The 16,367-nt window shown below is 42.1% G+C and overlaps 1 protein-coding gene across 2 annotated transcripts in view; it reads right to left on the minus strand.

Annotated features, from left to right (window-relative positions):
* Window positions 1–16,367, minus strand: part of ARMH3 (armadillo like helical domain containing 3) — a 138,977-nt gene that overhangs the window by 72,730 nt on the left and 49,880 nt on the right. For both annotated transcript variants that reach the window (XM_063163351.1, XM_063163352.1), the window contains 3 exons: window positions 15,252–15,321; window positions 13,724–13,784; window positions 11,059–11,147 (listed from right to left, as the gene is read on the minus strand). In XM_063163351.1, coding sequence (XP_063019421.1) covers window positions 11,059–11,147; window positions 13,724–13,784; window positions 15,252–15,321 — 220 coding nt within the window. The remainder of the gene's footprint in view (window positions 1–11,058; window positions 11,148–13,723; window positions 13,785–15,251; window positions 15,322–16,367) is intronic.

Raw genomic sequence — 16,367 nt, forward strand, 5'->3', positions numbered from 1 at the left:
ACCCCATCATCACACAAACTCCTGGGACCAAAAGCAGAGCCTGGATGCCACAGTAACACAGCTCTGAAAATACTCCTGTCAGTTCTTTTCCTGCAAAACAAACGTTTCAAAACAAAGTAGCAGGTACAGATGGGCTCTCCACCGGAGCAAAGATCCAGCTAAAAACAGGTTGCCAAGGTAACCTAAACTCCACGGCAAAAAAAGTCTCCTGCAGTCAGTCAGTGCCTTGGACTGCAGACAGCTGCCCTGCATCTCTGTCACAGCAGCTCACTGGCCATTTCTCCATTTCATGGTTACAAGCTTGGTTTTACCTCCTTCCCACCCACAAAGTCCACAGGGCCACAGCCCGTGACCAGGTGCTGCTGTTCAATTACCAGCAGCTTGGCTTTGTGGAAGCAAAGTAGCAGAGCTCTGGATTTCCTATGACAAGTTGTGAGAAGCCCCATGTTCATTTCTTTGCCTCTTACTCTCCCACAAGAGCCCTGCTGAATGGCCTTTGTCAGCAGGTCATGGCATAGTGTGACAAGAAGCCACCACCAACCATCCAAAATCAGTGAACATGAAAGCTGCCCATGATGAGGAGAAAGTATTTTTAAAAGAACAAGTGTATTTGTCCAGAGCACAAGCACCCACCAAACGACAAGGACAAGCACCCTACAACTGCCCACTGCAGTACTTCTCATAAACCACCCTGAAGCACTTGTACTGCTCTATATTGGTGACAACACTTGAAGGAGAACTTTCTCTGTTCTAGCTCTACATTTGTTTCACCCATTGTGATGAATCTATGTTTAATTTTCCTGTTTCAGTTACAAAGACGACAAGAGATTAGCTCTGCTTGAAATCAATATTTATACCTGAATTGCACTGAATCATAGCCCACTCAAAACTTTCTGTGCTGTTCCTTCCCTAAGAACTAGGAAGGAGAGGGACATGCTTCACATGAAGAAGAAACTGAGTGTGGGCTCAGAGCCCAGTCACAAGAACTACCCTATCAGAGGTTTACAGCCACTGTGTGCCCTGCACTGAAAAATTTAATCAACTGCTAGGAAACCACACATTCCTAAAAAAGTTGCAGTGTTCCTAACTGGGATATACACTACATCAACACTAAAAGAGCAGCCAGTCTTTTTCCACACCAGCACATTCTGCAGCAGCCTCTACTCAAGTGTCTCTAAGGACCACAAACACTGTGGAACCTTTAAATCCCTTTGCCATGTCTCTGTAGTTTGTTTGTAAAGGCAGACCCTGTGCTGAAAATTAGGACAGCTATGCCCTGAAGTTTTCAGAGCTAGCAACTTTTAGATCTGGCTTCACATGCCTAGTGCCCTTCAGCAACAATTACACACACAAAATAAACCTTTAGAGGAAAGTCCAACTGACTGAACACCCCTCTGCCCTTGAGCTCCAACAGAGCACTGATGCTACTATTCCTAAATAATCTGAAGCCAAATCAGATGTGTCACATTTTCCCTGCTGCAATCAACTGCTCGCCTCTCACACCCCACCTGCAGACTGCCCTTTCTAGCCAGGAAATTATCTTTTTTTTTTCCAGTAGAGGAGCAATTCAGTCTCCCAGCTGCACAGGCAGACGCAAATGTGTTCCTTGCTTGGGCTCAGCCACCTTATCCCAAATTATGCTCCAGGGTTTAACAGCAATGGATGGTTTGGATATGAGATCTATTTCAGCATTAACTGGAAAACAATTTTTGCAGTACCCTCTAGAGTCCTTTTTTCCTCCCTAAAGATATCTGTTCTTGGTATTTATTAGCAGGACCTAAAACACCCACTGTGGTGAGTCTTGGAACATCCATAATTTCACAATACAACAGTGCCATTAAGATTTCTTTAGCAATAAAGGGAGAAGACTGTAAATAAAAAAGCAGTCACCAGTATGTTCCTGTAAGTGACCTGAGCTGAGTACACTGGCTATGCTTCTTAACTCAACAAGAAGAGAACACAGCTTCGGACACCTGTGTTTAGAGCCTCAAACCCAAGTGGACAAGCATGCTGAGTGGACACAGAGCCATGTGACAGGCTGCATGTGAAAACTGGTATATAGCACGTTGACTCTTGAACAATTTTCTCTCCAAAGGATAATTATAGCCAAAGGATGAAAAGTGACATCATAGATATCCTCCCTACTTTTTAAATTGAAATGACTGCATTTAAGTGAAAGAACCTCCTAGCTCTTTTGCTGCACAGCTGCTTTTAAAGACACTTTCCCTTATCAGCTTCTGTAGCCACTCTGTCTGCTAAGGAGCAGCAGTACACGCCTGCTCAGTTATTTGCTGCCCTCCCTCACGCCAGTCCTCTGTGAGAAGACTGTGGGCAGCCACCATCTCTCATTTTCTTCTACCAGGAAGGAGGTAATTCCTGTTACAGTTGACCTTCACTCCCTCCTTCCCCTATTCCTATTCACACAGCAGACTTACCTTCTCTCCCTGTAAGCCTTGTTTCAAACAGAAGTATATTCAGCCCCAGGTGAATTTGGATTCACACAAAGTTGGGGGTTTTTTTATTTACTGTCTCAGTGTTCTCTGTGTGGATCATGTGTAATGCAGTGGGACCGTGGAGGTAGGCCAAGAGAAAAGGGGGGAAAAAGAGTAGTATTATCCCCTGGGTAAGTCAGAATGTAGCACAGACTCTGCCAGGAGCATCAGAAGGCTGTGATGAACACATTGCACAATGGAGCAGAAGAGAAAAGCCCTGAAACACTCATCAATGAGAGGTTGGATGGGTTGAGCACAGTACAGAGGCCTCTGTCACTGCATCTGCTGCACTTACAGGTCAAGGACCTTCTAATAGTGCATATAATGGCCCTCAAGAAAGGAGCAAGGCAGAAAGAGATGTGAGGGCTCCTCAGCTGCAGTATAACATCCATTAAAAAGATACAGTGCTCTACTAAAATTCTCCAATTTTCTACCCTTCAACTTTCAGGGCACACGGGGAAGAACAGTGACTTTCCCATTCCCTCTAGAAGTTACCATTGAACCAACAGTGTATTCAGTGTCCTCCTTCCAGTGTCTCAAACCAGAACCCCCTTAGAAGGATCACAATCCCCTTAGAAGGATCCCCACCCATCCACCACTGGAAGGCAGCTGATCATGACATCCAGACAACACTTGCATGCTGCAGAGAAGTCATCTGCCCACAAGTGCTTCAGCAGCACAGAAACCACCCTGCACCTCCTACAGCCATCCTGCTCATATGCAGATACTGGCAAGGCAAGGTCCACACTACTCACTGTAGCCAGATCCGGTTAAGGCCAAGTGCAACTAAGAACAGAGTGGATTAGATTCTCCATGAAGCAGCACTGGTCTTTCTGTGCTTCAGTTCTTCCAGTATACAAGAGAAAACAGGAGCATTCTGCCTGCAACAGCACAGGAAGTATAAACAGCAACACCACGAGCCCTGGCTGTACCTGGCCAGGTCAAAGCTCCACCTAAGCTTAGTGTGCTGTCTCTACATGGTCAACATCAAACACTTGTTGAAAAACAATAGGCCAAACAATGCTTTCTAATACGTTCTTTCAGATTCCAAAATTCAGCATGATTCCCTTACACAAAGGAAATTACAGCAGAGAGTGTGAAAAAAGCAGATTCTCACAACATGCCAACACCATAACCACAGACCAGTCCACTCTCTTGTTACAGACTAGAAGTCACAAGGGCTAAGCTAGGATAACCGTACAGCCCACTGTGCAGCTATGAGAAGAGACCCCAGAACAGAGTAATCACTTGTAGAAAATGCTATACCTGAAATGCAATTCGGATTTAGGGAAGCAAAAGGCTCAAATATGACATTCTGAGATGCCCTAAGTGTTAAGAGGGTGCAGATCTGGCCACATTCAGCTTTGGCAGGCACTCAGAAGAACAGTGATCAAAACAAACTCAGCAGGAGATGAGAATCTACAGATTGGGTTTGACAGGAAAGAACCTACACAGGTATTTTCCAGATAGAGTTGTAGGAATAGGAATCCTGTCAGAGAAATAGTTACATTGCTATTACAAACTAACACACCAGAACTCCCCGAGGCACAAACTACCCCAGCACCCTTGGACAAGTGAAGCAATTACTCAGGGACAGCACTTGCAGCTTCCTGTCAATCACCCACAGCATTAGAACACAAGACTCTTGTACCAACACTGCAGTCCCCTCTCGGGACCAGGGGAAGCAATAAAAGCTCTGTCAACATCATGAGTCAACATGCTCCAGCTCCTTCCCTGTGCTCTGATCAGGAGGGAGCATCCAGCTCCCTGCTGTAGCCATCACCTGCCTGGGCACTCCTCTACCCTCCCTCTTGCTGCCACAGGCACTGCCGAGTTGCTCCTCAGCCACCACAGCTACAAAAGGCAAAAAGCAGCTGGCAACTGGCAGGCTCCCCATCACCAGCACTCTACAGCTGCCCTCTCTTTTCCCCATGACTGGCTCTCAAGGGCCCATCCATGAAAGCAGGCTGTTTCCTTAATGAGAATCAACAGCTTGCCAGAGGGCTGGAGCACACGCTGGCACGAGCCATCGCTCCCAGGATTAGTTGAGCAGGCTCCTTCACTTCCAAGCCTTTACTCTCTTTATATAGCCCCCATCCCTGGTACTCACTGTTCCCACCTAAATGGAGCCAACAGTGTGAAATTGCAAGCTTAATGGAAATGCTGATTGCTGATGCCAGAGCAACGCTGCTAGATGGCAATCCAGCAAGCAATAAGAAATAACACAAATTTTCCAACTTCAGCTAAAGCTCAGATGAACAATATGCTTTTTTCTTACAAATAAATAATTAATTTGTTAAAAAAAAAAAAAAAAAAAAAAACACACACACACACACCCATAAGCTTCATCCCTCTTTGGAAGAAAGGGTAGTATTGAGCTCAGTTCTGTTTTGTGTGACAGTGTAGGTTCACACTGTTAAACAGTAGTTTTGGGAGTTAACATTGCACATTTTTGCCTCAGGTTTTAAAACAGAAAAGGTGGAGAATCTGGAGAAAGAGAAGAAATATTGTGTGAGAACATGGAAAGACTGCAAGGTAAGGAAGCCAGGAGTGATGCTGCTCGAACACAAAAAGGGGCATGGGATAAATTCTGAGTGCTGCATTCTGAGTGCTGCAATCCCTCCTTGCAGTTAAAGAAACAGCTTTGACCAGGTGACTGTAACACTTCTATCATCAACGGGACCATTTCCCAGGAGAAATTATCACACTATCTCCACTAGGTCACTATGATCTGCAAACTGTTAATGATGCACAATCAAGTTCTCCAGCATTTGCTAGCTTTATTAAAAACACAACAGAGCAACATATCTGGATGAGATCTGCCAAGCTGAGGCAGGATGACCAAAACGTTGCCAGACTTTTACCCATGCAAATGACTAAATTCCATTTGTGCTTATCTGAGCAAGGCTATGTTGAGAAATTCCTACCCTCATCTCACCAGGTGATCAGTAACAGCCCCAAATCTGATATTCTACTTTTTCTGTTCACTAGCTATCAGGGTCAAACCCTTTACCATCAATATTAAAATAAGTTAACGGAAAGTAAAAGCAAACTAGAATTAAGTAAAAGCAGATGCTTCCTTAAAATGACCCATGCAGGGAATTTAGAACATTTACAAGAAGCCATTGAGTTTCTGCATTTCTTACACTATCTTCTTTAAGAGTTTAACACCAGGGCATTTCACTAAAGGCTGGAGTGTTCCCATGAAAATATTCTAGCTTTGGTTGAGGAGGTAATGTGGAAAGGTGAGCAGGACATTGTCCCACCAGCTGAGAAAGACAGCAGAATACTACAAGCAGACATTTGCAGTCCTCCTTCTGACCTTCCCATCTTGCTGCCTGTAAGTGAGCTGTGTAAGATGGGACTGGGGTTTTCTTTGGGGTAACGTGGAGTTCTGCCACGAGTACAAATTAAATAAATCAATAACTATCAACCCACAACTCACCACAACTATAAACAAAAATTATTTTATAAAACCATCTTTCAATTTCAATCCTTTCCTGAATTCCTTCAGTATAATAGATATATCATACTATGAAATAGATAACAGGATTAACAATTGCATTCCTGAACCCAGCTTGGGCCGACACAGTACCACATATCACAAACACCAACACTCCTATAATAAAGCAAATAGAACCCCCTAAGGGCTGCAAACTCCCAGAATGTATTCCATGGCACACAAAGTTACAGCTTTTAGTTTGTGTGAGAAACTGAGCCATTTGCTAACTGGCCAAGCAGCTCTATGTTCTTCCAAACTCTCATGGCATCCAGTGACCAGGAACTTTGCCAGTGAACTCGACTGTGTGGTACACCAGTGTGTGAATCCTGCCTCCACAAGAGCTGCAAGATGATAAGCTTCCCTTGCCAGATAGCTGCTGCAGAAAGTGACAGTGACAGCTGGATTAGAGATGAAGGGAAGACACAACATCACCTGACTTCCAGTCTGTTCAGCAACATAAATCAGAGGGTTGAAGCAGACCTGATCCACAGTTGTAGAACCAGAAATTACATAGCTAACACACTCTCAGTAATCAACATTTCAGTCACAAAAATATTAAAACAAAGTGATTACACAATACCATCTTAAATATGCACTGCATAAGGGCAGTATTATATACACTGAAATTCGGGGGGGGGGGGACATTCTCCTCCACAAAAAATTGTTTCTTTAAAATCTTCCACACAGGAACCTTTCATGTTTTTATTATACACCCAAGATTTTTTGAATGCAGTACTATTCTTGTTATAAATACAGAACCTGACAAAAAGATCTGAAGAGTGCAGAAAAAGAAAAAAAAAGTGCATTTTGTCTAGCAGCATTGTAGAAGTCTGCTTTGATAACCCTAAAATGAAAAGGAGAAAAATTAACTTCTTAATGGTGCTACATATTTGAAGTATTCTTATTTTAACAGTGCATTCTGCATCTACCAAATTAACTAAGCTACAAGATAAGGAACTACAGCCTTATGTTAAAACAATTTGAAAACTGATCTTCAACTCATCTTACTAATGGTAATACCCACTGTTAATCCTACTTTGCATTCAACTACCCCAATAAATAGCTATTTCATCATTATTATAATTCAGATTTTTTAGGCTCTACTCTTGCTATTAGAAGTCTTTATTAGTACTGCTTTTCTGTTTCTTTAAACATAGCTTTTGCTTAAAGCAAACCATAGCAACTGCAAAGAAGTTACCTGCACCCCCTAAGCTCAGCATGAATTGCTCAAGCATTGCTAATTTTGAAGTGGGAGGAGTTGAAGAAATGAGTTCTTTTTATATAAAAAGCTTAAATGACTCATGAAAACTCTTCTGGCATAGCTCATACATGCTGACAACAACAACAACACATATAGCACGGTCCATCACTCAAGTGCTGCACAAACCAGCCCAAGAACATTGGGCATAACAGGCTGTTTCTGAGACCAGTGAACTGGCTGTTCCCAAGTTTCCTAATTGGCTCTAGGAAGTACCTTACACTTGACATTCAATTAATCAGTGTTTAAAAAGAATAAGGTACCTGGCATAACAGTCCAGGAGATTTCCAGTTGGCCAAAATGTCTGCAAGCAAACAGGTCAACAGAGTCATATCCACTTAGAGCTTCTGACCCTGGCCAAATTTCCAGGCTAGTATGAGCAATGGTACGTGGTCAGTGGTGAAAAACCTGAAGATTTGCTTTAGCACTCAAAGGGAAGAGCTTCACACTAATCAGTGGTGGAACAGAAATGAACAGACTGCTGAAAAGGGCTACTAAAAAAGAACCAAGACCAAGAGACATTTCTCGATCTGAATGTCTGGTGTACCTAGTAACTGCCTTTGCCAATCACTCACAGGTTAATCAGATCTCACTCTCCAGCCCTCTTTTTAAGATGTTCCAGAATTTAGCTCCACTAGTGATCTGATATTTATTTTCACACTGCTTTTAGCTAGAACAAGCTTCTACACACTACTCTTGCCACCCACAGATTTTTCTTTCTGTCAATCCTGTTTCCAGCTCTCAAATCCCTGCATCTTTCTCTGTCACCTAAACATTCTTGGTCATCTGGTGGGCACAGCCAGAGATTTATACTGCTTTGAGTACCATTCCTCTGGTCCCTTAATGTGAAAAAATTATTCTAATAGAGAAGCTCAGGCTGGATCACATCCAAACACTGTAACAATATTGTTCTTCTTTAAGCTCAGATGTTGCAGAAGAAAGTTCAACAGAAATAAGATCATATGGAAACAATGTGCCAAACAATGGCATATCCAAAAAAGCATAAAGTATTACAGACTGCATGAACAGCATGATACGTGTCCTGAGAGATGCCAAAGCACCTGGCTCCACTGCTTTTCCCTGCCATCACTGCAAATTAAAATCAAACACTAAATGTAGCAACTCTCCAAGTGCTGCTGGCCTTCCATACTGAAGACAAAGCATCCACAAAGGAAGAGCATCAATCCATCAGATGACACCCAAGTGGCTTTCCTTAATTAGAGATTAGCTAACATTAGATTTGGCAAGTGAACAGAAGGCTCCATACACTGCTACTGCTTCCACCTCCAGCCTTTATCTCAGTTCCTCCGCACCCGATACCGACTCCCTGCCCCCAGTATTCTCTTTGTCTTCTTCTCCCACTCAATTTTCTGCCTGAAAAAACTCTCCTCCTTTTATGTGCCAGGTATAACTCTTTCCCTTTCTTTCAATACTTCCTTACACAAATTCCCTCCAGCTTCTTTGTTCCACTCAGCTCTGCTGGGGGGCCTCGACTGCTATTATCCACACTACACCACAGGGGCATTGCTAAAGTCATCACAGACTTTGTCATTCCAGAAGACAAGTGTGGGCTTGAAGACCTTCTGTGAAGCACACCTGATGGGGCAACCAGGTATCTCAGACCTTACAGTGAATAGCTGCTCCCTTTTGGCTGTTCATCCAGCAGTGATAACTAACTCTTTGATCCAAAACAAAAGCCTGATGGTCATATGAAGGACAGAAATTATTTCAGAAGTCTTGTGCTCTGGTTTGGAATTGTCTGTCACATAGATTCAAGACCACAGAAAGAGGCATTCTTTCACATCAAAGGCATTCTGGGTAATCAAAGAGCAACTTTGACAGGGTCAGAGTTAAGTATGAAACAGATCTCAAGACCGGGCTGGCAATTAGCATTTATTCTGCAACTTATGTAGCATTCTAGAAGCACACCTGGAGCAGCCCTGCCCTTTTACAGGTGTATGCACCATTTCACCCAGGGTCTTCCAGCCTGTATAAACCACTTATGCAGCTACAGAAGAATCTCTCTCTGTTCATCTCAACATCCTGTTAAAAAAATAATAATTTTGAAACATTCTACAGTAGTTTACTCTCAGAAGAGGATCACCTAAAATACACAAAAATCTATCATAAGCATGGAGCTCTTCAGCTACATCGGGTGTGTCAATGTTTCAGCTCCTTCACAGAAACCTGACCACCCCAAGTGTTTTTAGATTACTGCTTTGCTTTCAAAGCATGCGCAGTACTTAATACTTCTGAGGTACTTTATGTTTCCAAAGGTCTTTATAAACACCAGCTAATTAGAGACAGCTAACAAGAATATCCCAAGATGCTGAATCTCAATGTGTAGTGAGTATGTTAATTTTTTCTCCTTCCCTAAAATAGGGAAAGTTAAGGATTTAAAGATGCCAACGAGTGCTCCCTGAACTGTGGAACAATACTTTCAAGCAAAAGGTGCTAAATTTCAAATTTCCACTCTGCCAGTATGTAGAAAAGCAGAAAATTCCATCCTGGCCAAATGGAAATGGCTCTGGTTCACTGTAACTACTGAGAAGATACCACACACATTGCCAGATGCAATTTCCATTCACAACAGACATCCAGATTCTACACACTCATCTCCTGAACTGGCACTACACTACAGCCATGCCTCTAGGGGCTCTGTTCTGAGGAAAACAACTGAAAAGGAACTGCTAATCCCTTAATTAGTGGCACCCACTTCACCTTCTGCAGGAATAATTTAGAAAGTCTGAATGGGCCACATGTCACATAAGGTGAAAATTCAGTAACTGAAAATTGCTCAGGTTGTTGGTTCATTTCTCAGTACCTACATCTCAGCTGGGCAAAGCTACAGAAGGGAAGTAGTGTCAATTGAGAAGAGCCTCACAAACCACTGATCACTGCCTCTTTCAAAAGCCATCCTCTCAAATATCTGATGAGAGTTGCATTACACCAGGCAAGTTGCTGATCCTAGGTCTCAAGCACAGCTCCAGGAATACACAATTAGGGCCATGTTCCCTTGAATTTTCATAAAGCTCTTATTTAAGCCACAACAGAAAGGGGATTAACTGTACTTTCCTGGCTGAGCTACTTCACTGGCTACATAAGAACTGAAGCACAAACCATATCCACACCAAAGATGCCTGTTAGGTCTCATCATCCATTCTGCTACTCCCCTCCCCAGACCTCCCACACAATGACTGCCTCACATAAGAGTCCTACAAAGCTGTCGACTAGATTATGTCAGACTCCACAATACTTATTTATCCATCTTGGGATGCAAGTGGCATGAACCAGACTATCTACCATCAACTCAAAGGTCAGAGTTAAAAGCCTCTCTTCCCTCACATTGACATTTCAAGGCTGTTCTCTTTAGGAGCTGCATAACTATTCTATGCGCGAGCATCTCTTGCAGTAAAAGGAAAAGCAAGGTCCACCTCCCTTTACCCAAGAGCCTACCTTCTTTCTACTCACAAACATCTGAGAGAGAAATACTACTCCATAAAACATTACTCCATTTTCTCCAATCAGGTAAAGAGAGACCCAGGTAATGGAACAGAAAAACAAAGACATTTGGATACCGTAGTGAGCATGGAAGACAAGGAAGTAAATTAGCTACCATTATGATAATGAACTGGCTTTCCAAAGGAGGCAATTTGCATGCAGCAACTAAGAAGCAACATAAAGATGCTTTAACAGAACTGCTGCTTGCTTTTCAACCCAGCAGCAAGGGAACAAGCAGTCATGGCCACAGAACAACCATCACTGTGGGTTTTTCCTATTTGACTGTCTCTGCAGAGGCCAAGTACCTGACCAGAGCTCCCTCCAAGTGTAATGAAGCCTCACTCTGCATTTCTTCTGGTAGCACAGCAGCTTGTGCACAATCTGAATGCACCGTCTGGAAAAGAGAGGGCAAAGGATTAATGACATTGTATCTCCCCACAATTCTACAGCAAGCCTGGAAATACCACTGAAATCAGCAGCAGGGAAATAGACAAATTCAAAGACTACCAGAGGAGGATGGGAGCTGTGACTTTGGCCTCCTAAGGGGAATCAACACTCACAAAAGAAAGAATCTGACCAAATGAAGAAAGGGGCCTGTATGCCAGTTTACACTCAACAGGATAGAACTGACCACAAATGCATGTTTGCTGTTCAATAAATACTTTTCACCTTTTGCTACCCTAACCTAGGGGCCTCATAAACTCTACAGAATGAGATACTTAACTTGCAGTGAGATACTGCAAGCTGCTGTAAAATCTGGACACAATGAAGCTTCTGTGTTTCTCTGGCCCCAGTGATGAGGCTAAAGGAAATTAGGGTGTCAGAAAAACTACAGAATTTTTAGTTTGACTGAGGTGTATGGTTTAATTACATTAAAAAATAAAAGAAATATATTTCTATCAAATTTTCCAGTCTCCTTAACTTAAGTATGAGCTTTGGAATGTTCATGCAACACACATGCAAGCTCTGGAATCCCCCAACATACAAGAAGTGCACTTGTCAAGTCTCCAAATCCTGTAGGTCTCTATAGCATCTAATGTTCATACAGACTACTAAGTGCACAAACATTCTTCACAAATAACATCCAAACTAAAAATACAGTACAGTGAGTAAATTCTCCAACACTATCATTATGGACAAGACAAAAATATGTACATATTTGAATTGGTCAGGCCAAGCTATTTTTAGCTATTGACATGGAGAAAAAATAGAAGGAAGACTACAAAACAGAAACATCTCTTTCCCCACAAATCCCTATTTCTCAAAAACACATTATCTCATTAAAACCCACATCTTCCTGAAAAGACACTGATGAAAGACACTGCACATCAGATAAACATGGAGAAATTAAATTCTAAAAATTTGCATGGAATTTATTCAAAATGAGGTGAAAAGTTCAAGACAAGGCTTTAAAACAAGGTTGTAGCAAAAAAATATGATGCAGAAGGTATGTATCATTCTTTTCAGACCCATAGATAATCCCAAAAATACAATAAGGCAAGAACTGAAACTAACTTTGAATAAAGGTAAAACTATTTATAATCACTGAGCATGACATTAAGTGCTGCATTTCAAATTGGAGTCTCATGAATTCAACCAAGAAAAGAAAGCAAACCAGCTAGGATAGACAGCTGTCTTCAGATCAGGAACAGCAACCCCTATGGGAGAAATCTCCTGTTTCTGATGTAACTGGTACTGGACAATGCCCAGCACCTTTTCACCTCTGTATCTGCTTGGCTGTAAGTCAAGTTATGAAGTTATCTGTCCTGGTGGGGTGTCTCTGGTTTTTAAAAGTTTCGTGCTGAGGATTCATAATACAAATAATGGACAAAAAGTACTCTTAGTCTAAGGAACCTGGATTTCTCTTTTAAGTATTAATATGCCCAGCCTTGTGCAGCTTCATATCGTCACCTCTTAAATGCACTGCAGAGAAGTATGACACTACTTGTGCATTCAGAACACCTGCTTTGTCTGCAATAACTGTGTCTACTATGGGATGGTTTCAGACAGGAGCAGAGTGAAAGGACTGCACAAACATGCCAAAACAAATGGATACAAATGTCCACTGATGGTTGCTACTGCTCATTATTTCTAATGTTATGGGGTTTCTAGATGTGATGCTACTTTTGAGTCCAAGCATTTCACACCTTTCTTATGACACTTCAGAGGATTACATCCATCTATAATTAGTTCTGCAATTGTCATTAAAAAAAAGAAATTCTCACAAACTCAGTTGAACTGCATAACCCTTGAAAAGGCACTGTAATTGCAAGGTTATTTGGGCAAAAACAGAATATGCTGAAAAGTTACCTTAAGGGAAAACATCCTATCTTTATCTTTGCTCCAGAATATAGTTCACATCTTGGGGAAATTCAGCACTGTACAAACAGTCAGAGCAAAGCCAACAAACTGTCTAAATCCTACTTCTGCCCTCCAGGCTAAAGCAGTACAAAGCATTGGAGAGGCCCCTGTGGGACACAGGGAGTGCTCAGGAGCAGCTCTGTCCTCTGGTCTCCTTTTGTCCATTGCTGAGTTTTACCCCTTGCTGCCTAGCAGGCCATCTCAGCCTTAAACCTCCCTCCCTCCCTCCCCACACTGCCTTCCAGGCCTCGTGCCAGTCATCCTTGCTTTTTCAAAACTGTCTTTTCTGTTTCTAGACCAAGATTCATCTTCTGGGAAGTGGGGATTGCTGCAATGACTCCGTGTTACGAAACTTCTTTTAGACTGAAAAGCTCTTTGTGTTAGATCAAGTAGATTAGGGAAACAGTCTGAAATTGAATTGCTTTCAATTTTCTGGCACACAGAGGATTTTTGAAGTAGAAAAAGTTACTAGATGAGTTCATGAAAAGCCATCCCACTCCCCACCAGCCACAAAGTGTTATTTCAGCCAGAAGATTGCTCTATGGGCAGGATTTTACCTAAATTCAAACTTCAAATGAAATCACGGTGAGTTACCCCACAGACACTTACACATAGAGATCCATAGGAAATTCTTTCATCATGTGTGTTACAATGAATTCCACCATCAAATCTGACAGAAAAAAAAAATTATAAAGTAAGTATTGAGCTGGCTACTGCTAGCTTTTAGTAGACTACAAGGAAGTCAAACTGCCCCACCTACCTATCTCTACCAGACAATAGTCCTTCTTAGATGAAAGGGATTTCATTTTTTGTTTGTTTGTTCTAAAGAACAGTAGACATTTGCTAGAACTAGAAAAGAACCTACTGGAAACTGAGGGTACATACTGTAATTTGCTTTGAGGCTCTGCTTCCCCATATGGTTTCCCCCATTATTAGTCAAATAAAGACTACACCATGACTTCTGATGTTTAGAATTGCTCTCATATTTCAAGCCCTGTCACTAATGGAAAATTCCATTAAGAAGCACATTTTAGAAATTTATTCAGAAACAATGCACAACCTAGATGCTACTTAAAGAGACATTGTAAATAACATCTATTTTTCCTAAAATAAATTCTGAAGCAAGTAAAGCTAGTTTGACCTCAACACAGGCTAAGCTTGTGCTTAAGACTAATTCAGGGAAAAAAGAAAAAGTAGAATGTGTCTAACATTTAAGGGCCTCCAGTATGAATATAAGAGGCAAAGAGTATAGAAATACAATTGAGAGAAGCTAATCAATGACAACTGAATATGTATGGGGGTGTGTTCAACCCAACTTCAGCACAAAATATTCATACCAAGCCACAATCGTGAGCTGTAACCTCCTAGGGCAGTAAGAGCCCAGCAGTGTGACTCAAAAGTGACTAGGAACAGTGCAGGTGAGGAGTCTGTGGGATCTGAGAGCTCTAGAAAGATTCTTCATTCAGCTGTTGTGTCTTGGCTTCAACAATCATGTTTCAAAATGCTGAAGATTAAGACTGCTTCTGTACCATGAGGCTGAACAGCCATTCAGGGATGCAGGCTCCATCCATTTCTGAACTCACATGTGCTTTTGGCCTCCACAGTAACGAGAGTCACAACTTAATCATGTGCTGCATGAAAAGCTTTCAACTACGCCTCCATATCCACAGGCAAAACCAATCCTAGCTACTAACATTCCTGTTGTTTTTTGGCTCAGAAAAGGCTCAATGCCCAGCAAATACGTTCACAAATATGTTTTTGTGAACCATAGGTCTGCCATCACCATATCATCTATAAAGTACTTGTCGTTGCTACCACACTCACCTAAACACTGAACTTATTAATCAACTGCCCTCCCTCTTACTAAAAACTCAGCTCAAATGGACCAAGCAGCGTCTGTAAAATTTTCTGTAAATGTATGGTAGGATTTATTGCTACAGAGCTACAATCTTGGATTTGTCTGCAAGGTAGCCATGTACAAAGATGGGCATGGATTGCTGAAAACATCTTTAGTATGTAACTGTCCTTCTTTTAAGTCCATCCACTGCTTCATTTAATCCTCAAATCTCATGTTTCTGTTGCCCAACAAGAGATGCTTCAGGAGCCACGAGCACCCAGGAGCTCGGCCAACACTCACCAAGCACTGCACACACCAGCGGGCGGCAGGGCAGGTTCTTGTCTGCTGCTTTCTTCCTGTGCCTCATCGGCTGCAAACACACCAAGGTGAAAAGAAGTCAGCACAAGCCTCAAGTGACAGTCTGTGTATTACTGTATTTTTCAAGCAAGTAGTATGATCAGCACAGGCTTCCTTTTGTTTTTATATCCAACTGTCATCTTATACATACTAATCCTGAAGACCATGGCTGGAACAAAATTGTGCCTGCTTTCCAGCATGCTGATACTGGGGATTTCTTTCTCTAGCTGTGTATCTGGGAGGCAACTGTTCTACTGAGGAGAGGGACCCCAATACAAAAACAAATCACACAGAAATTCCTCCCTCTTGGTTAACATACTGATTTGTTTCTGACCCAGAAGTCTGACTGGCATTCTTAACAGCGTGTACAGTAGTCAATGGCTTTGGCGTTCATTGAAACAGACCAGAAAGGCAAACTGGAGAGCAAATCTGTTGTTAAGGGCTAATGACTAGCAATTCTTGCAGTATGATCTCCATAAACTAGAATGTTTGTTTCTTTCTTGAACAGTGAGTGACTTCCAACTGCTGCTTCACTGTCAGATGAGGTGGAACTTTGTGCCAGTACCACAAAGACAGAATGGATCAAGTTAGGATAACTATTCAAGTTACTTGTAAGTGCAGAGCTTCATGAGTCAGGTAAGGACACTTCCATCACAGGAAAAAACTCTGGAAAAAACATTTTCCTCCCTGAAGGTGAATTACTCCACCCAGAATAAGCCAAATAAGAGCACTCAGTGTAACTCCAGCTGGCTATTATGTCTCACATGAGGGCTAATGCTTGCTGGAGATTAAGGCAGAACGTTCTCTCTAGCACTGATTTCCTCAGAGACCTCATGATACAAAGCTCCTTGCCAGCTAGACAGGCCTCTGAATTCACTGACAGGGCAAAGAGCTCTTTGTTCTTTGAAGAATGGAGACATTCTGAGAGCAACTTCCAAATCATTCTGCAGCTACTGCATTTCTGACAGTATTTCCACATGCCTTAGCAATGTAGGTTAGATGACTGTGACACAATTCTCAACATACACTTTTCATACATACTCAAATCCTCTGTGTTTG

Source organism: Melospiza melodia, chromosome 9 (genome assembly GCF_035770615.1).
Source record: "Melospiza melodia melodia isolate bMelMel2 chromosome 9, bMelMel2.pri, whole genome shotgun sequence".
Lineage (NCBI taxonomy): Eukaryota > Metazoa > Chordata > Aves > Passeriformes > Passerellidae > Melospiza > Melospiza melodia.